At 31.9% G+C, this 21,843-nt stretch overlaps 2 protein-coding genes across 3 annotated transcripts in view; one reads left to right on the top strand and one right to left on the bottom strand.

Annotated features, from left to right (window-relative positions):
* The window catches only part of Flo2 (flotillin-2), a 374,194-nt gene that overhangs the window by 177,323 nt on the left and 175,028 nt on the right, over window positions 1-21,843 (top strand). The window lies entirely within an intron of this gene.
* LOC143193801 (uncharacterized) lies at window positions 9-16,618 on the bottom strand. 2 transcript variants are annotated; one of them, XM_076400193.1, is made up of 4 exons: window positions 16,530-16,618; window positions 2,683-2,852; window positions 210-360; window positions 9-148 (listed from the first exon to the last, which is right to left on the bottom strand). In XM_076400193.1, exons 2-4 carry the CDS (start codon window positions 2,820-2,822, stop codon window positions 59-61), a joined length of 381 nt encoding a protein of 126 aa, XP_076256308.1. In that variant the 5' UTR covers window positions 2,823-2,852; window positions 16,530-16,618; the 3' UTR covers window positions 9-58. The 2 variants fall into 2 exon arrangements, with proteins under 2 accessions (XP_076256308.1, XP_076256309.1); XM_076400194.1 differs by lacking the exon at window positions 16,530-16,618 and adding an exon at window positions 9,435-9,554.

The raw sequence follows: 21,843 nt of genomic DNA, 5'->3' as shown, positions 1-21,843 counted from the left end.
AACTATCACAAAATAATCTGCTTGGTTTTCGGTGTTTCTGCGTCAACGTCGATTGCTGTCACATCCACATGCCCATGTTCACTTCTTGCCGCAGAATTTTGGGCGTGTAGTTCCGAAATGAGACTTTCTTCTTTTGAAAGTTGAAATCCTGAAAACCGCGATGAACCCGTTAGTTGGTGACGTGGTATGATGCTTTTTATTGCTGTTACGTTTTGCTTTTCCACTGCGCTTTTGATGTAGAGGTTGTGACGCAGATATTGGAACTGGGAACAGTCGGGTTCGCTCTTGCTTCGTCTGACTCTCGGACAATGATGGGCGCAGTATCGGGATGATGGGATCTTGTCACCAGTTGTGCTGAAACTAAGAAATAGAATTAAAACGTTTGAATGATTCTCAAAAAAGATCGCTTTGGCTATACCAAAGTTCATGAATATTGATGTTCATGAATTTGAACTACTCTCAATTCGTTTATAATAGACTAGCGACCCGCCCCGGCTTCGCACGGGTGCGATGCTGATACTAAATTAAATACACTACAGAAAAAATATGAACGTTGTATATAAAAACATAGCGGCCCGCTCCGACTTTGCACGGGCATAAAATATATATGCCTATGTCACTCAATGAAAACATGATTAAAATCGATCCAGTATTTTTGGTTCATTCATTACTGCCCTTGGCCTGCACGCATTAAATTTGGAGTAAAACAATTCCTCTTCCCCTATACTTACTATGAAGATTTCCTGCTATCTTTGGAATATCTAAATTCATACAATTTTTATTACATTACACATTTTTAAACGCAAATTTTAAATTTGTAATATCTCCGAAAATATTTGTTTAATTTACATGCTGTAAGGAACCATATTGATCTATATTAATTGCACACTGTATTTAAGGTACTTAATTCGATAAGGATTAATGCCGTATCGCTTAAAATAGCTTCGCAAATAAGCCATTTTCTCACGTAAAAAGTAAACAATAAAAATGGTTAATGTGGGTTATCCCTAAAAGATAAACATATACCATCGCGGACTTTTTTGTAGACCTTTTTATGGTGTACAATACTTAAGCAGCGTTTCTGCTAATTGCTAAATAAGCCTAAAAAAATAGGTTAATTTACGACATCACGTTAGAAACCTCTAAAATTAGCAATGTTGCCTTAGTATATTATGCATGTATTATACATATAAACCTTCCTCTTGAATCACTCTATCTATTGAAAAAAACCGCATCAAAATCCGTTGCGTAGTTTTAAAGATTTAAGCGCACATAGGGATATAGGGACAGAAAAGGCGACTTTGTTTTATACTATGTAGTGATGGCACTATTTATACCTTCAACAACCCTATAATTATCCTTATATCAAGGTTCTGGCATTAGGTTTTGCTTTTAGTATTTTTCTTTGATATTTTACTGAAAATTCAATGAGGACTATAATTCAACAAATAGTCATTGGTTTGTGTTGGTTGTTTCCCATCCGGAAATCTTATTGAAATAATACTGTATCTTTTACATAAGATTGGAAACCAAAAGGAGCTCGATACTTGAGTTTTTACATAAACTAAACGTTTAATAGACTAAATTTCCTTTTGTGAATGGCTTCTGAAACAAATGGAATTCGAGCCATTTCTCTTGATGGTTTACAGCTATGTACGCAAGGACCTATCATTCGCTCAGCGGGCAAAATAGGATTTTTTAAAATTCAAAATGAGTCATAATGCATAGTTGAATATCTGAGTGTATTAAATAATCATTACTCAAAGTGTTTTCTTAAGGAAAAGTTGAGGAAAGTCAGAGTGTAGGTATACTTGTGTTTGATTCAAATAGTTTTTACAGACTTTTGTTCTTACATTTTATATAATGCGATATAAAGAATATTATTCAGAGTAGGTACTTCATTTTGACGTACAAATATAAACGATTGGACCATTTAAATTTGTAGAAAGCACTCGTTTTAGTTAACCTGTTTAATCATTTCAAAGAAAGTAAAAGATAAATATGAACTTGAGGTGAACTAGCATTTCCAGCGTCTTCCAGTAAGTATTTTATGAAAAACAAGATATATCTGTTGGACAATTTTCTGCCTCCTTGCCTCCTTTCTTAACTTTTTAATAAATATCGTCGAGGGATGAACGGGCCCACAGTAATACAGCCAATTACCTCTTGCGCCTGTGATTGCACTACAACTTTTCCACTAATAGGGACTCCAACCAAACGATTATGGTTCTAAAAATTACTGAATTTGGGTCAGAGCTTTAGAAATCGCACCCACACTGTTTTGATTACAATAAAGAGTCTTTCTGCAGACCCTTTGTCTGCGACACACCTGACAACGAGCCGATTCCCTGTTTCTGACTGGTTATATGTTTTTTTTTGCTTTGTCCCTATCTTTGGTATAACCTGCCTTCATCAGACATTTGATGAAAGTTTTTCGTTTTATCTAATTATGTTCCCATAATGTGTTTAATAAGTCGCTCAAATATTTTTTAAATTGGCGATAGATTAGGCCCCAAAACTCTCTACATATTTATAGAGAATAAATACATATTTGAAACTAATTATACTAAAGAGCAGTAAAATTTACAATATAATTAAAATACTGTTGTATCACAATAACGCCTCTCGTGTCGAATACAGGACTTATTAAATTTTCTATTGAAAATTATATTTTGTACTTACCCTTTTACGAAATCGTTAGTTTTCGAACGAAGCACCACTTCCGTACGGTACTTCTGCTGAGAATGCAACTTTTGCCAATGATTGCAATCAATTTGATTAGATTCTTTGTATTTTTGTGGTCCTGGGTCGGATCTGCCCATTTCATTCAGTCACAAACTTGCAACAGCAAGCTGGAATGCAAAATAAAACGATTAAAAAGTGTATAAAAATTTATCAATTCTAGTTATTTTGTTTACAACTTAATTTTTTTTGTTTAATAACACAAACTTATCTTTTGTATCATTTTATTAATGAAGGTTATAAATTAGGCAATAAGTCGGTGATTAGATGAGTATAGTCAGTAAAAAGAGAAGGTATATCTTAGGTCTTTTCATTTATTTTAATCAGCGATATTTATTAGTAAAAATGCGAAGTGTCAATGTAAACACAGCAAGCTGGATACAAAATAAAATTAATTTATTAAATAAGTATTTGCAACTTAATATTTTTGTGTAATAACTAACAAATTCATCGTTTTATATCATTTTATTAACTTGTAAGGGTAACTAACTATGCAAGTATAATCAGTAAAAATAGGACTATATTTTAGGTGCTTACATATATTTTGACCACAGATATCGATGTAAAGGTATTAGTGAATTATTCGGTTTATACAGAGGCTAATCATGGAAGTTTCATGGACATTCTTAGTTTAATTTGAAGAAATCTGCTGCTCCATCAAGCACTTTTACAAACGTATGGTGATCCGACATAACACAATAGCTGGTTTTGATTTCAACGAAAATTAGGTCGGACCATTAGATAATACAAAAATATTTCAAGTTAGTCCGCTTATATTTTTACACGAAAATTAAAAGATGTATTAATTGCCTCCATATATAGGGCCTCCACATATTCGCAAATTATAGAGTCAATTGAAGCTATTCAAGCGAAATAATGGATGATAAAATGCATCCACTAAACCTTGAATAAAAAATATTTTTGGTCGACTGCATAGGAGCCGATAGACGTCGTCCAGAGCAACCAAAGACTAATTATTTTATAAGGATGGCCAATATATGTTCAATTTCTAAAAAAAAAAGGTTTTTTTAGATAATAATAACAACTGATAGGCAAGAACACTTACAGAAATTCTTAAATATATGATATATGATACCAAGAGAATGTGGGATGATAACGAGTGAAATAAAAACAAAAGTCATAGTGATGAGACAGTCAGAATTAATAAGTATCCATGTAGAGGATGTAAAATTGGAACAAGTAATACATTTAAGGACCTGGAATGGAAGCCAGAAGATGAAAACGAAAGCCAGACTTCGAGAATCTGTAAATTTGTACTTCGCTATAAACAGCAAATTCATTGTTATAAAAGGAAATGTGAAATGAAACTAAAATGGTAATGTGTACAAAAAAATTTGAAGACCAACCATAATATTCAATTGCGAGATCAGGTTATTGTCAAAGGGATATAAATTCAGGGTAGAAGCCGTAGAAATAAATGTACCTTAGGATAGTTAGCAGTATAATAAAGATAAATAGTTTGAGAAACAGTAAAATAAGACAATACTTCAATACCGACTCAGAGGAAGCAGAAAACTCAGTTGGTAGGGATAGATAAAGAGAATAGAACAGGATAAAAATCATAGGGTGACCTAAGCTAACCTGGGATGAATATATCAGAGAAATATTTCAGAAGAGAGGAAAAACCTCGACCGAAGCAAAATGACTGAGCAGAAACAGAAAAAAGTAAATGGGCTTTATACATAGAGAAAGAGAGTAGATACTACGTGGGACACAAGGTGTTTTTCTGATTATATATTCAATTTTTTCAGAGATATGTTTTATATAATAATTATTTTTATTTATTTAACAAGATGACCCAATAGAATCTATTGCATTAATTTCACTTGCATAGTTACTATGTTGAGAAGTAATTAGTGTTCAATTAGCGACTATTTTAGATAATCGCTGACATTTCTGATATCCGACGAATTTCACAATGCCAAGCCGAGTGTTACAAGACCGACATAACTATATATGTTTCGTCAAAGTGAAATATGCTCAGACACCTTGTATTTTTAACAATTGTCAAGATTTATGTAACACGGGTTAGTTTTGTAGAACTGAATTCGTTTCTAGCCCAAAAGGAAGGTCGCAATAGAACGACGAAATTATGTCATATCAAAGACCTTGATTTTTATTAAGAAAAAATCTGAAATTTGCAATATGTATGTGTAATAGTGGCCCATATTTATCGATAAACTGATATTGATGTATTATCTAACATGCATATTATAGTTATTCTTTGACCTTTTATGTCTTCAGAGATTTTCGAGACACAAGTGAACATGAACCAATACTTAAAAATCATAAAAATTTCAAACTTGCAGGCATTATACCGAGTTCTTAAATGAATTGAAGAGCTTATCTGAGAAAAACTAATCATTGTGTTGAAATATTTCATATATTTTTAAATGATTTGTTACCATCAATAACAAGCACGCAATCAATAGTCGAATTTTGAAGAAGTGTTTTTATGGATCGGAATCAGTGGTAGTTGAATAGAGCAAAATCTGGATAATACGGCGGGTGCACTAGAATTTCCCATATATAGTTCTATTTTGAGAGTTGTGGGTGTTGTCGTTTTTTCATTTTTAAGGCTTTTTAGAGGTCACAGTTGTTTTGTATCACAAGACAAAAGTATTTGTGGAGCGGAAAAAAATCACAGAATGAAATCTTGAGAACTATAACTCGGAAACTATGAAAGATAAATTGAAATGCTTGCTAGATTCATAATCTGCGGGTTTTATATTTTATAGGAAAGTTTCTATATTAAATACTTCTCTTAGTATTCTCTTAGTAGATATAGTAATGGTACAGTGAGAGAAAGTCCAGGAAACCCTCAGAGTGAAATTCTGTGGACACTATTAGAATTAAATTGAAAAGCTTGCTAAATTCCTAATTAGTGAGTCTCACACTTTATATAACGAAGCTTCCATATTGAATACTTCTCTTAGTATGGCAGATGTAGTAAAGGTCGAGCGGATAATAGCCCAGAAGAGTCCAAGAATGAAATCGTGAAGACTGTATCTCGTAAACTCTGCGAGATAAATTGCAATGCTTACCAGATTCGTAATCCGCGGGTTTTATAGTCTACAAGGAAGCTCCTATGTTGAATAGTTATCATAATGTGGCGTATGTAGTAATGGTGAAGCAAAAGAAAGCCTAGGAAAATCCCAAAATGATATTCTGTGGACTATAACTTGGAAACTATTAGATATAAATTGAAAAGCTTGCTGGATTCGTAATTAGTCGATTTTATATGCTATAAGAAAGTTCCTCTGGCGAAAACTTCTATTAATATGGCGGATTTGGTAATGGTGGAGCGGAAGAAAGCCCAGGAGAGTCTCAGAATGAAATGTGTGTATATATTCGGGAATAGTTAAGGTTCACGACCGTACCAGATAGATGCCGCTGTTTTGTTTTATTTTTTAAAATTAAAAATTAAAAGGAATTTTTTTAAATCCTTTAAACAGAATCACTAATAGGATGTTATTGCGATTTTCTTATAGTATCATACAACTGTCGCAGCCCTAACAGTGGACTGAATTTGAGAAATCGCCCCTGTGTCGTAAGACCGAATGGCACAACGAATATGTGGTGGGTTTGGTTTGTTTTCTAATAAATAAAAACCCTTGGTGTCGTTTCGTACGGCCGTTCAACAAGTCGCCTGTTCTTTGCTTAAAATTGAATAGTATTTTGATGTAAATTTATAGTTTTGTGTTTTAAATATTTTCATATTTCATAAATAATCTATATACAGTTAAGGGCGTGTTATAGTTTGCGATGTTTTTAAGATTATTTAGCGTTAATATTGATTATAAATACTAATTGTTTCTTTTTTATGTTTCTGTTTGTTATGTTTTCTTTAATATATTGTACAAATCTTGTTACAACCAAGAGTACTCATTGTGTTAACATAATCATACTCGAATTGTATTTGTAATGGTTGATAATAAGAGTCATTAGGAACATAAACAATAATATAAAGTAACAGACAAAAAATAATCTAGGTTACAATATTATTTACACTATGTTAATATAATCTTTAAAAACCAACCAACCTCTTTTTATATTTTACTTTCTTACCGAATGTATGTTGTAGAGCCTAATAATAACGGTTTCTCTTCTACAGTTCTTACTTTACTTAATTTCTATCACCAATTAAATAGTGTTATTTCAACAAAGTGAAGAAATAAAAGCTCATAGTAAGGCTATATTATTTTTCTTTGCCGCTTAATTACATTGTATTTCTCAAGAATTCATTCTTAATCAGTTTCTTTAAAACCATAACACATTTGTGTCAATGTGTTGGCATTTTAGGTTATTCTATTGAATATTATTATATATTATCTATTAATAAAGAGAGTCTTAGAAGAAATTCTACGTATCTCATTTAGACAATATGACTAATTTTAAAACATAATACACTGTAACATTTTGCACTTCATTCAATTGCTCTAGATGAGACTTGTGTTTATAACTTGTATGATTCTAAATAAAAGAGACAGGTCAAGGAGCTATGTCAACTTCTCCCAAGCCAGCAGAGATCCAAAAATCTGATGTTATAATTAGTTTTGGTATATCCAAGAAATGTTCGTAAATTATCTCCAATCTGTCTATATTGGAACTTCAAATTATCATTGTAATCGTCTTGATCAGACATATGTAATATATCTTAAATAGCAATCCAGAAAATCCTTATTCTGCAGATTTAACTCCCTCTAACCTCTCACATGTTTCAAAAACAAGCCTTATAAAGTGAGTTATCAATATTATCAATTGTTTTTTTTTAATGTCTACATATTTTTGTTTTGTTGATTCAAAACTTAAAAATGGGAACCTGAAGCCTTGAGCCATTTGTTGGATGATCTATTTATTTATAAGACAGTTCATTGATAATTCTCTCTTGAAATCATGAACTTTATTTTAAGAACTGGACTATTGATTGGATTACCACATGAATTAATGAAAAAAAAAACAAATCAATACCTCTTAGATTTTTGAATCATTTTATTTAGTAAGCATCAGTAAAAAACTTTGGACGATGAATGAAACAAGAAGCCACACATAAATCTATTATACTAAATTAATGCAGTAAGCACAAAATTGTTGAAAAAATGTTTTCTGTTGTTGTGTTGAACATCATTGTGTGTGTTGAACATCATCGGCTAATGAAAAAGGTTGTTTTTTTGCTTGATGATGACGCTACCATCATTCATTTTCTTGAAGTATTTGCGAACCAAGTGAAACCAACCAGGCATTTCTCCATGTAATTATACTTTATTTTTGGCTGTCAACGGTGTCAAAAGTACAAAAATATATTTTTTCAGCTATTATTTTCAATTATAGAGTGTATACATTAATTTTGCGGTTTTTTGGGTAAATTTGAGGTTATATTTGGAATAATCGGAATAATGTATTTTACTCAAAGGTAATAAAGATGTACATGGTGAGAATTAAAGAGATAAACAAGACTTCAATATTGAATCTGTAAAAAGGTATATAGAAAGTAGACAAATCAGTTGGAGAAGATAGTTATAGCGTATATATTTCTAAAACAATGGATGTGTCTTATCGGCACCGACTTCAAACTGATTTTTATTTAGTTATTACAACGATTATCATTTACAAATGTTTGTTGTTGTGTTTTATCTATAAGTTTGATTATTTTTTACTTTTTAGTGAGTTTCTTATTTATTTTTTGAAGTCGGTTCATTTTTTTTGTTAAAAATATTTTATTTTTCTCTTTTTAGTGTTAGATATACACTCAAAAAATTTCAATTAATTAAATATTACAAAGGATAGTACAAGTAAAAGTATGAGGAAAAATAAGAATAAAGAAATAATGATAGACAATAAGGAACGCTTCAGGCCCCGGTGTCCACTACCCAGTCTAGGTAATTTGACAAATGTTCCAACCAAACTAGAAAAAAGATCTCCGCGTGTGAGCTTAACGTTCTAACTATTACACCATAGAAACAGTTGTCTGCCGTGTTTCTACGACGTCTCATTTGATATGTGAGTGTGAGATATATGGTGCTTAAAAAGCAAAATAAATGGCTTTTATACTGAACTACTTGCGATTTTTCGTCACATCTTAGTTCAGAAATAATATTATACACAAACATCTGATTATTTCAGATAAAAAATATGTGAAAACATTGTACGTGCCTTTGAAATTTCAGTGTTTCCCTCGATTTCCTCCCTTCCCCCCAACAGATCCAAACGTGATTCCAATGAGACCACCTCGGAAGCGCACTCTTTCGAATAAAAAAAGAATTGTGAAAATCGGTCCATAATTGACGGAGAAATTGGCGAACATACATTAAAAAATAGCTAAAATAGCTACAAAATATAAAGAAGCTCTGCGAAAATAACACTTTTTGGATCAAAATTTGAATATAAGAAAATAAATGTTATGAGGCACTTATCAATGTCAGTGTCAATATATGGCAATGTTATTGGCACATGTCTAATGTTGTGTTTTGACGTTTTATATGAAACATTTTCCAAGACGTAACTGGTGATTCTTCGGTCTTCATTTGTTGCCTGTTTAGTCAACTTTTATTAATATATTAAAGTATCGTTATATTGTATAATTAGAATATCTTCCAGCGGATAAATCTTGTAATTGTAACTTGTACTAGTTAAAGCAAAGTTATTTTTGCATTTCTCTTTTCGATTATTACCTGTTTGTGAGTCCACCTGAAACCACGCCTCGAAGACATCTTCGCCAGTCTCCTTGCACATTGTTATTTTAATCACTGACCACAACAAATCCAAAAGAATTAACGAGAGAAAAAAATGAGAAACGAAACCGCAAATCGACAACAACGCGTGCTACGTTCGACTCTCTACAAGAAACACGCTGCTGCTCTTGTGTCGATGAAAGCCGACGGCCAACTTCTTTCACTGGTGAAATTTCGTGTGAAGATTCGCGTTCGAACGACAGACGTACGGCCACGTGTATATACAGGGTGGTGCGCGTCGATCGACGTGACTGTCGTCAGGGTGGTTGCGGCCAAATTCGATTTTTGGTCGAAGGTGAAAGTTTGATGAAGATGTGCCGAGAAGACACGATTGTTTCCGTTTGTATTTGTCTTGGTTTGCAGAATGAGGTGTCTACTGGTCGATGGCTGAGTAGTAGAAAGTGTGCTCCTTAACTGTGATAACAGCACATCTATTTTAGGTTATAGTATTTTTTATTTTGTAATGTTTACCATTACGAAGAACAACAGTTGTTTATTTCGATATTAAATGATACATGTGGTCGACGGGAGAATGGACAGCATAATATCTAATGGTTAGGTAAAGGTAAGTACGGTAGCGTTGTGGAAATGGTACTGTTAAAAGGGGGTAGCGAAAAGAGAAGAGAGCGCTGTTTTTATAGTTGGGAACCTCATCCACCAGCGTTGCCAATCTTTGAATTTGATGTAACAGGTCAATTGAAAAGTCCTCGGCCTGATACATAGATGGCGTTATTAGAATTAAGTCCATATGTTTTTTAGTTAGCTGTAACACTCATAAGATGCGTGTATAAATTTGACAGCTGTCGGATCATTAGTGTGTGAATTATAGCATTTTGAGGGAAGCGCTTTTTGTTATTGTGAAAAAATGGATTAAAAGGAATTTCGCGTGTTGATAAAATATTGCCTTTTGAAGGGAAAAATACAGTAGAGGCAAAAACTTGCCTTGATGCCGAGTTTCCGGACACTGCTCCAGGAAAATCAACCATCAAGGATTGGTATGCTAAGTTTAAACGTGGTGAAATGAGCACCGAAGACGGTGAACTAACTAAAAACCTAAAAGAGGTTGTTAATGACGAAAATATTTTAAAAATTCACAAAATGATTTTGAATAAACGTAAAATGAAATTAATTGAAATAGTAGAGACTCTAAAGATATCAACTGAACGTGTACATCATATCATTCACGAATATTTGGGTATGCGGAAGCTCTGTGCAAAGTGGGTGCCGCGCGAGCTCACTTTTGACCAAAAACAACGACGAGTTGATGATTCGAAGCAGTGTTTGAAGATGATCAAGCGTAATAAACGCGAGTTTTTGCGTCGATATGTAACAATGGATGAAATATGTCTGCATCATTTCACTACGAAGTCCAATCGACAGTCATCCGAGTGGACTGCATACGACGAACCCGCTCCAAAACGTGAGAAAATGCAACAGTCTGGTGACAAGGTTATGGCGTCTGTATTTTGCGATATACGTGGAATAATTTTCATTGACTACCTTGAAAAAGGAAGGACCATTAACAGCAACTATTACATAGCGTTATTGGACCGTTTGAAGGACGAAGTCGCCGAAAAATGGCCAGATTTGAAGAAAAAGAAAGTGCTGCTTCACCAAGACTATGCACCGTGTCACAAGTCAGTGAAAACGATGGCACGAAAATCCATGAATTGGGCTTCGAATTGCTTCCTTGTCAACCGTATTCTCCAGATCTGGCCCCCAGCGACTATTTCCTGTTCTCAGATCTCAAGAGAATGCTCGCTGGGAAGAAATTTTCGTTGAATGAAGAGGTGATCGCCTATTGGAATTGAGGCCTATTTGGAAGCAAAGGACAAATCGTACTAGAAAAATGGTATCGAAAAGTTGAAGGGTCACTATAATCAGTGTATCACCCTTGAAGGGAATTATCTTAAATAAAAAAAACTAATCGGGGACTTTTCAATTTACCTGTTGGATGAAAAAGTGGTGGCCTAAGGAGTTTTAGCGGTCGCTACAGTTTATTAATACAATTTCGTAATTTTAGATCTACTATAGATGAAATATCGTCATGGAATTTATTGAGTACTCTAATATAATATGCAGAAACAACTAATGTAACAAAACATCTTAATTAAGTTTAATCGGTGAGTAAATTTTCTTGCATTTTGTAACATCCGACTCATCAATTGAATAATAGTGAAACGAGCGAACCGCTTGACTTTTGTTGTTGGTATTCATCGTGTTAACCATCGGGCAATGGGTGAAAGTAACGATTCTGCCTTGGCCTTTGAAAAATCGAAAACTTTGACCATTTCCAATAGGCAGGCAGGCCGGCGACCGATCGACATATTAATTCATTCATTGAGAAATTCGCTATATACATTTTTAACTCTGGATCGATTAATAGGACTGGCGATTGTTTTGTTTTTGTTCGAAAATGTAACGTGCTATAGTTGATTGGTCGTATAAGCAATTAGGACGTAATAAAGACAACTTTCTAAGCCTGCAGCTATTTAAAACATAGTTTCTTGATTTTATTTCAGAATGAGGAGAGTTTTCAAAATTGACACACTTTATATCTTCATTTATAGTTCGTTGTTTTAATAAACATTAAAAATCGGGTATTTTCTATAGGATGAGCCATGTGTGGGATTATTTATTAGTTTTCTTGTGTTTTTATTCAATTTTCGGGTATATATGGAAAAAAACTCCAAATAATTTTTTTTGTCATTTAATTATTACATTGTTACTAGTCGTTTCCGTCTAACCTACAATTTGTCTTTATGATAACTTAAATCTAGGTATATAACTAGGAGGACCCATCGGCCCTAACTCAGTCTCTGGTGAAATATAAACATAAATATGTTACTGCTGTATTTTTTTATTATATGCACCTCACTACACAACACTACACAAGATCAGATGGTTTGATTCTTTTGAGTCTGTGTCCTGCTCTGGTGGTATCCAAAAGTTGCAATATTTCAAAATCCTCATGAGAATGGAGTCTTTCCTCATGCCCCCTTGCAATTCTCTTGATTTTTTGACTGACTGTGGGTATCTGAAGGTCCCGATGTAGGTAATCAGCTCTGTAGTATTTGGGTCCGCCCACAATACCTCTTAGGATTTTGTTCTGAAAAAATTGCATTTTATTTACGTTACTCTTTACAAAACATCCCTATAATTGAACTCCATATGTCCATATAGGTTTCAGTGGCTTATATAATAGCAATTAATGTATTGATAATTATGATTTTCTTCCAATTAGCCAATACATTTTCCTATATTTCAATTCCAGTTCTTTTCTTTTCTCCTTTATATGTTCCTTCCAGAGAAGTTTTGCTTCAAAATTCATTCCGACATATTTAATAACGTTTTTGCTATATGGAATGATAGTATTATTTAATGTTATTGGTGCTTGTGCGGTCTGTTTATAGGTGAAGTGCACATGTATAGATTTACTTTCATTAATTCTTATTTTCCAAGCTTGTATCCAATTATTTATATTGTCCCTTGTATGTAATTTTCGTGAGGCTTCTTCACTATTGTCTCCGACAGCCATTGTAATATTCTCCATTTGTGGTACATCACAAGCGTAGGGTGATAAAGCATTGGTCCCAGTACACTTCGTTGTGGTACCCTTGCTTTAGCTTCTTTTATTGTAGAGTAAGCTTCATCTTGTTTGACTCTAAATATTCTGGTTGTAATGTGCGATTTTAATAATTTGGAGTGTTGTTTTGGTAACATTTTCTGTAGTTTATGAACAATGCCTTCATATCAAACCTTATGGAAGGCTTGTGCTACATCTAAGAATATAGCTGAATATTCTTTTTTACTTTCGTAGGCTTTTTCAATAACATCTGTTATTCTGTCGACCTGGTCAATTGTCGAATGCTTGTTAATAAACCCAAACTGGTATGTTGGTATTTGGTGTTTTCTCTCTATGATTCCAAATAAAATACGGCAAATATTTATTAACCCTTTTATCCATCAATAAGTCGATTGTTTGTAGTATTTTGTAACCAATATCCATGCATATTCTTAAATGCATCAGGGTTTTGTGGATTTTTGTAGTAACACCAATCGTATTTTCAGAAAAAAATAATCAAGGGACATCAAGTATCAGCTAATTCGCAGCTAAGGGAAGGCTAGTGAATCTAAAGCAACTAATAACACTACGATACACTAATATGTTGAAACCTAAGATATTGTATTTTGATTAGTTTTCCAAAATCATCCTCGATAATCCTTATCACCTTTCGATTTTCAAGAAAATGTATTTTGGGAGACATTTGAACCTCAATTTTGTAATAAAATTATAAATAACTTAATAACTAATAATAATATTAATAATATTGAGTGAACAGGCTATATAATTAGCATATTTTATTGTTATAGTTATTGTTATATATTAAAATCTCTCTTAAAGTTATCTAAGTAAAATCAAGATAAGCACAATAATACCAGTAGTACCGCCATATAATTATATGGACAGAAATTGTTTGAAAAAGTGAAAATGAATGGGTACATTATGGTATGTACTGAACCAGAACTAAAAGGAGATGAAAGCATGTGCCAATATTAGATATGTTTATGTATACATTTAATTAAATCCTAAATATATGCAACGAGTTTTTTGTACTATAGTAGAAATTACTTTTCTCTCGTTCTTTCTAATGGAATATATGTATAAAATACATTAATATTTACGTTTATATTCATTTATATTACTGTCCATTTAATTTTATTTCGTTAATATACTTCAATTTTTCAACATATGGTGTTACCAAAACCATGTACTTTTTTATTCAATAAATTTGTACTGCAGAAGCATATTATCAGCAATTATTGCTAACGTTTTAGATGATAATACATTGGAAAGTATTAGGGGTTTGCGTGTATTATATTCTGTTTTTTTCACTTTAAAAGGGCATTTATTAAAGGAAAAATAGAAAAACATATATTAATTAAAGTTTCATCAATAATTTTTCTACAACTTTTTCTCAACTTTCCGAAAACATTCAACAAAACAATATTGATTTGACTTGACAACGACTGAATCATCGATCAATCTTCGCTCCTCTTGGGCATTTCGAAACCGACTGTCAGCCAAGATATGCTGCATCGATCTGAAGAAGTAGTGGATCAGAAGGCGGTACATCTGGTGAATACGTCAATTAAAACAATACACCACAGCAAACTCTTCCTTTTACTTGGAAAGAACCGTAATGTTTAAACAGTTCGAAATAGCATTTTTGTGGTCAATCAAGTGCAACATAACAGAATATGACTTAAATTTGATGTAGTTAAAAATGATATGTATGAGGATTCGTTGACGTAGCTTCAAAATTTCACAGGCGATATTACTAAAATTGTTTATTGATTTCAATTCTTCTGTAAGTAATTGGTTCATAATATTAGTATATCTGTATCTATTTTTTTTGTGAAATAATTATATTTTTCTTTTTTTTTAGGGTTTTCTCTGACCACCATCAGAAGTCGTACCAAAAATTTAAAATTATATTTTGGAGAATTATGAGATACACCCATTAAGATTAAAATAAAAATTATATAAAAATAATTATAATAAAAAGGAAGGTATTTTAGACACTATTTTCTCTGAATTTTTTTTTTTGGCGTTTTAGAAAGCTTTTAGCAAATCTGTTTAAAACTTTGTTATTAAAATATGGAGAATTTTAGATGTTAGGTCCATATGTGTTGGGTTTGAGAAGGAATTTCGTTTATAAATTATCCACGAACTAGTAAGATAATAAACTTCGGTTATTATTATAACCCCTGGGGCCATGTAAACATTTGTATGAAAGAACATAGCATCTTTTTCATATATATTTTTGTTTTCTCAATTATCTTGCGAATGTCTACGAATTATTGCAATAGCCACCTTATTTACCAGATCTAGCCTCTTCTGAGTTGAAAATCTAGACGTAAAAAGTAAACTAAACTCTAACAACGTTCATAGAATTACACTTACCCTTTTTCACAGATTTTCGAGTAAAATATGTTATTTTATTTAAGTCTTACGAATCTGTATACTTATATAGACTAATATATTCGTTATATAATCGAACGCTAACTATATAGTTAATATAATGTCCCATTAAGATTTTATAGTCATAAAAATAAGGTACTGTGGGCACTATTTTCTCTGATTTTTTTGGCATTTTAGAAAGCTTTTAGCACAATGAATAATGCAGTTGTGGCTAACATATTAACAAGATGAATTTGTTTAAAACTTTATTATTGAAATATGGAGAATTTTTGATGTTACAAAAATATATTACCGTTGTTTTATCACTATTAATGGGATAATCCTGAATTGGACAAGAAGCTAAGTAGTGGTGCAAGCTTGCTATATACGGTTTCAAATCATGATATGAGGTCAATATTTGTTGGGTTTGAAAAGGAATTTTGTTTATAAATTGTCCACAAATTAGTAAGATAATAAACTCCGGTTGTTATTATAACCTTTGGGACCATGTAAACATTTGCATGAAATAACAAAGCATCTTTCTCATATATATTTTTTTGTTTTCGCAATTATCTTGCGAATTTCTACGAATTTTTGCAATAGCCACCGTATTTACTAGATTTAGCCTCTTGTGAGTTGAAAATCTAGATGGAAAAAGTAAACTAAACGCTAACAACGGTCATAGAATTATATTTACCCATTTTCGCAAATTTTCGAGTAAAATATGTCATTTTATTTAAGTCTTACGAATCTCTATATCATTCTTATATAGACTAATATATTCGTTATATAATCGAACAATACGTAGTTAATAACTTTAGCTATTTGATTAGAATCAATTTACTACAAATAATTAAAATGTTCCCGACTTATCAGCTTTATTGATTACATTTATTGACTATATATACGATTTATTGACCATTAAGTTGTCACTACTTGTTATTATTATATAACTAAATACCTCGTACAGTATTTATAATCTAATTCTAATTTATTTTAGAATAATTAGGATTTATTTAAGATATCTTCAGGCTTTTGTGTGAATATATTATGAATTTTTTCAGACTTACCAACTTTGTTCTTCAATGAATTCGTACTAGGAACTAAACTCGAATCTACAAAATAAGTACCAGTCACTGGTCGATCGTTTAACCGCGAGAGAACCGATCAAAATGCAACTGGAAACATTCAAACGCGCGCTTTAACCTATTTCAGGAATCTTGTCCGCGGTGGTGAGAACAAAACCGTTGATTTGGCTTTATCTGTTTTAATGGAATAACGATCGAACCGGTGTATGTGTTTTAGCATCGAGTGAAAGTAATCGAAAACGTCGAATATGCCTTTTGTATCGTTCCGCCAACCCGATGATGTAATTCGGTGATGAGCCTGATGAATGAGATCATGTAAGTTTTTTAATAAATATATAATGGTCATCGGAATACCGATGGTATTAGTGAGAAAGTTGTTTCCTTTATTTTGTTACAATGGACGATTATTTATTATTAAAATGCGGATGTTTTGTCGGCGATTGTGTCCTTCAAACGGTCCAATAACACTATGTAATAATCGCTGTTAATGGTCCTTCCTTTTCCAAGGTAGTCAATGAAAATTATTTAATGCGCATCCCAAAATACACTGGCCATAACTTTGCCAGCCGGCTGTTGCGTTTTCCCACGCTTTGCAGCGGGTTCATCGTGTGCAATCCACTCGGATGACTGTCCATTGGACTTCGGAGCCATGTTTCATCCATTGTCGACATATCGACTTAAAAGCTCGGGTTTATTACGCTTGATCATCTTCAAACACTGCTTCGAGTCATCAACTCATCGTTTGCCGTGAAACTATTAATATATTTTAAAAACTGTTTTATTCAAAGGAAGAAAAATCGACTTGCTGAACGGCAATACGAAGCGAGACTGGGGGGTTTCTATCTGTTACAAAATAGGAATCAAAACTCTTCTTGGCGTATATTATTAGATATACCTACGTTACACAATTCTTAACAAGGCCATTTGTTATTACAGTACAGTCTGCAGCCAGTGCGATACTAGTATGATATAAAAGATATGAATTAGAAAATAAATACAAGTGGTAAAAACTGTACGCTCCCTTGTATAACGAATATAGATATAAATCGATACACTCAATGACTCTGACTGTCTTATAGAAATGACACAACTGTGTACTCCCTTGGTAAACTGCAAAAAATGAAAAAGCCAACTGAATGGCTTTTGTATTCAACGATTTCCGATTTTCCGTCACATCAGCTCAGAAATAATGTTATACACAACCATCTGATTATTTTAGATAAAAAATATGCGAAAACTTGCTCACTAACAAATCCTGATTTGGTTTCGATGGGACCATCTCAGAAGTGCACGCTTCTGTATAAAAACAGTATTTTGAAAATCGGCCCGCAATCGACGGAGAAAAATCAGCAAAAAGACATTCCTCCTCCTTTTTCGAAGTCGGTTAATTAAAATTGGAAATACCTTGGGCATCGGTTCGTTTCTTATGAAGATACCAAGAAATGGATCGATTTATAGATAGCCTGAAAAGATACATCGTTCATTCGAGGTGAAAGTCGTCAATTGCCTGAAAGATGGATAAAACTACCGGCTATGGATGTATAAAATATACTTTAAATAAAATACATTGTACCAATTTTTCACAATAAACCTTCAAATTAAAAAAAAATCCTTTAAAACTATTTTAAAGTCTCTTTTTTTACCAACGGGGATTTATCTGGACTGGACCTACAGTTTAATGAGCTCCGAACCACGGTTCTCGGCATTATGCCTACCGACTGGCGAGTGACCAAATTCGAAATCATCCCAGAAGACATACGGTCTTACCCAGCCTGGTTACTAGCTTGATTGAAATGGTTACTTCTTGTTGGATTTTCCAATGTTGCTTGTAAAGATATTTATAATTACAATCACAAACATAAATTACATTCATGTCCCAGCAGGATTCGAACCCGCGATTTTCGCGACAGCAGGAGGACCTCTATGCTGCCTTGACCACTACGCCTACGAAGCCGGCATATAACATAATTAATTACTCACCATCGGGAAGCAAAATAAATCTGATTTTTTATCCACAATCTAACCATGTTACATAATAATCAACATACTTTCTCTAGAACTCGGTGAAATGAAGAGGCTACAACATCAGAATTTCGATTAGCATTAAATCAACAAGTCGTTCGTTGAAAAACGTTGCAAAACACGCCACAGTGCGGAATTTCTTCGATATCTTAAATAACAACCTCATATAATTACACAGGGTACTATAAATGTTTATATTATGGTAAATATGATTTAATAAATTAGGATATTGTTCGTGTTTCTATTATTATATAATTGTTACATGAACTATATGTAAAGTTAATAGCCATTAATAACAACATATTTATTAATTATTATTATCACGGTTTTTCGCACTTACGTCTTATAATATACTTACAAAAAATGATTAACAACAATATTATTTTAGTTATATTTCGTACAGATTTCTTTATCCCAATTGTTTTAAAACAAAAAGTGACCATAAAAAATTTCAAAAAGGGAAAAATAAAATATTTAATCGTCTTCAAAGTGATCCGTTGGTAGTAAATTAATTAATATGGTAAATAGATGAATAGATTTAGGTAGGTATTAAATAATATTAATAAGTAGTTTAAATAAGGTTTTTGTTTATTTTTATTTAGCCATTATAACGATTATTATGTACATATTTTATTTTAAAACGTTTTTTTGTGTTAAAAATTTAAGTTTGATTATTTTTTACTTTTTAGTGAGTACATTATTTTTTGAATTCATTTTGTTTCAATTTTTTTGTTGAAAATATTTTATTCTAATTTATATTATATTCTAAATTTCTAATAGATGTGATATAAACTGAAATTCACTAATTTTCTGAATATAAATTTTTCATTCTATAACTAAATGGCGTATAAATATTATCATACCAAGCATAAATTTCTTTGCAATATGTGTCATATTAGCATGCGGTTATTTGATCGGAAATCATAAAAAAAAACTTTAAAACTGCAACATATCTCAATACTCACCACACATATATATGGAAAAAGTACCATTTTTTACATCTCAGGTATTATGAGGTAGAATTCATTCTATTTTTACAAATATACTTTTCATTATGTAACTGAAGGTTATATAAAATTTATTATTTGGACCAAAATGACATTAAAAAAAAACTTGTAAATGACATAAAATCACTAATTTTCACGACTATATGTATGGAAAATGTGCTAATTCTTTTTACCTCTCAGATGAAGATACAACACTCAAAATAAGTGTATTTCGAAAAGGATATGGACGAAAATTCATGTTAATTAATTTAAAATTTATAGTCTTTAAGATATCTTACATAAACTTAATCCCACATATTTTATGAAAATTTGTTGGATTTTTTGTTGTAACACTTGAAAACTAGCGATTATTTTAAATTACCATACTATCCTTAAACTTACTTTCATTAACCTGTAATTGTTTGAAAGGAAATGACGAGATAAAAATTAAAAATGGTAGAAAATCGTCAAATTTCAAACTATTATATAACGAAAAGTGCCAATTTTTTTACCACTCGGATGAAGAAAAACTCACAAAATATGTGTATTTTGTATTGTATTTGTATTTATTGTAATGTATATGTATTTCTATACGTATTTGAAAGAAATGAAAATCCTTGTTAAATTGTGTTAAATTTATATTTTGTAAGATATGTGACATAAACTGGAATCATTAATTTTTTATAAAAATACACTTTTCATAACATCTTCTAAAATTCTTTGTAACATCTGTCATTTTTATCAACCTATAATAATTTGAAAGAAAATCAGGGCATAAAACTTGAAAATTCCAAGATATTGTCAATTTTCACGACTATACGTACGGAAAAAGTGCCAATTTTTTTATCTCTCAGAAGAAGGTACAACCTAAGATATCTTACATAAACTTGAACCCACATATTTTCTGAAAATGCACTTTTTTGTAACACTTGAAAACTAGCGATTATTTTAAATTACCATACTACCCTTAAACTTACTTTCATTAACCTGCGATTATTTGAAAGGAAATGACGACATAAAACTTAAAAATGGTAGAAAATCGTCAAATTTCAAGAGTATTATATAACGAAAAGGTGCCAATTTTTTTACCACTAGGATGGAGAAAAACTCTCAAAACATGTGTATTTTGTATTATATATGTATTTATTGTAATGTATATATATTGTATTTCTATATGTATTTGAAAGAAATGAAAATCCTTGTTAAATTGTGTTAGAATGTATAATTTCTAAGATATGTGACATAAAGTGAAATACATAATTTTCTGAAAATACACTTTTTATAACGTCTTCTAAAATTCTTTGTAACATCTATTATTTTCATCAACCTATAATTATTTGAAAGAAAATCACGGCATAAAACTTGAAAATTCCAAGATATCGTCAATTTTCACGACTATACGTATGGAAAAAGTGCCAATCTTTTTATCTCTCCAATAAAGACAAAAATCATGTAAGCAAATGTATTTTGAAGTAAAATATAGAAAATCTATATTAAATGGTCATAGTTTTTAAGATTTGTATCTTCAACAGAAATCCGCTCAGTCATTGAAGATATACTTCTAATTGTGTAACTTAAAAACTTGTATAAAATTGATTATATACCAATCGATTCAGCGTAAAATTCTTTACAACCCCTGATATTTTTATTTATCTGTCGTCGTTTGGACATAATTGGATTATTAGCATTAGTTAAGCATTTATAATTTTTCAGATATATGACATAAACTAAATTCCACTCATTTTCTGAAAATACGCTCTTCGTTGTTTAACTTAAAAACTAAAGGTCGTAAAAAATGTGTCACACAATTCTGCTGTCATTTGATTTGACATTGAATTCTTCTTTCTTTTTAAATACTTACATATTAATTTAATTTGAACGATATAAAAATGTATGTTTATATCAATTTCAAACAATATACTAGCAACAAAAAATGAAGTTGAAAAATAAAAATGCGAATTGCCGGCTTGGTGGCGCAGTGGTAAAGGCGATAAGACGGTCCTCCTACTGTTGCGATAACTGCGGGTTCGAATCCTGCTGGGGCATGGTCGTAAATTTATATTTGCGATTGTTTAACATTCGTGATTTTTCTAGGCAAGAGTGTAAAATCCGACAAGGAAAATGATCCCAGTCACGCCAGTAACCAAGGCTGGGTAAGACCGGATGTCTTCTGGGATGATTTCTAATGTTGGTCACTCACCAGTCGGTAGGCTTAATTCTGAGGACCGTGAGCCCACGTTAAACTTTAGGCCCAGTGAAGGTAAACCCATAGTTGGTAAAAAAAACTT

The sequence above is a fragment of the Rhynchophorus ferrugineus genome, unplaced genomic scaffold (assembly GCF_030347505.1).
Source record: "Rhynchophorus ferrugineus isolate W39M unplaced genomic scaffold, kcgeb_rfMv2 rfM3, whole genome shotgun sequence".
Lineage (NCBI taxonomy): Eukaryota > Metazoa > Arthropoda > Insecta > Coleoptera > Curculionidae > Rhynchophorus > Rhynchophorus ferrugineus.
The sequence above is the reverse complement of the archived record's forward strand: the minus strand, read 5'-3'. Positions and strand labels throughout refer to the sequence as shown.

What these genes read in the sequence shown, in the direction of transcription:
- LOC143193801 (XM_076400193.1), bottom strand. Translation starts at nt 2,822, where the DNA reads ATGGGCAGATCCGACCCAGGACCACAAAAATACAAAGAATCTAATCAA. An exon ending in ACTAACGATTTCGTAAAAGG is followed by an intron (nt 361 to 2,682) that starts GTAAGTACAAAA and finishes TCTATTTCTTAG; the next exon opens with TTTCAGCACAACTGGTGACA. An exon ending in GCGCAGTGGAAAAGCAAAAC is followed by an intron (nt 149 to 209) that starts GTAACAGCAATA and finishes CGCGGTTTTCAG; the next exon opens with GATTTCAACTTTCAAAAGAA.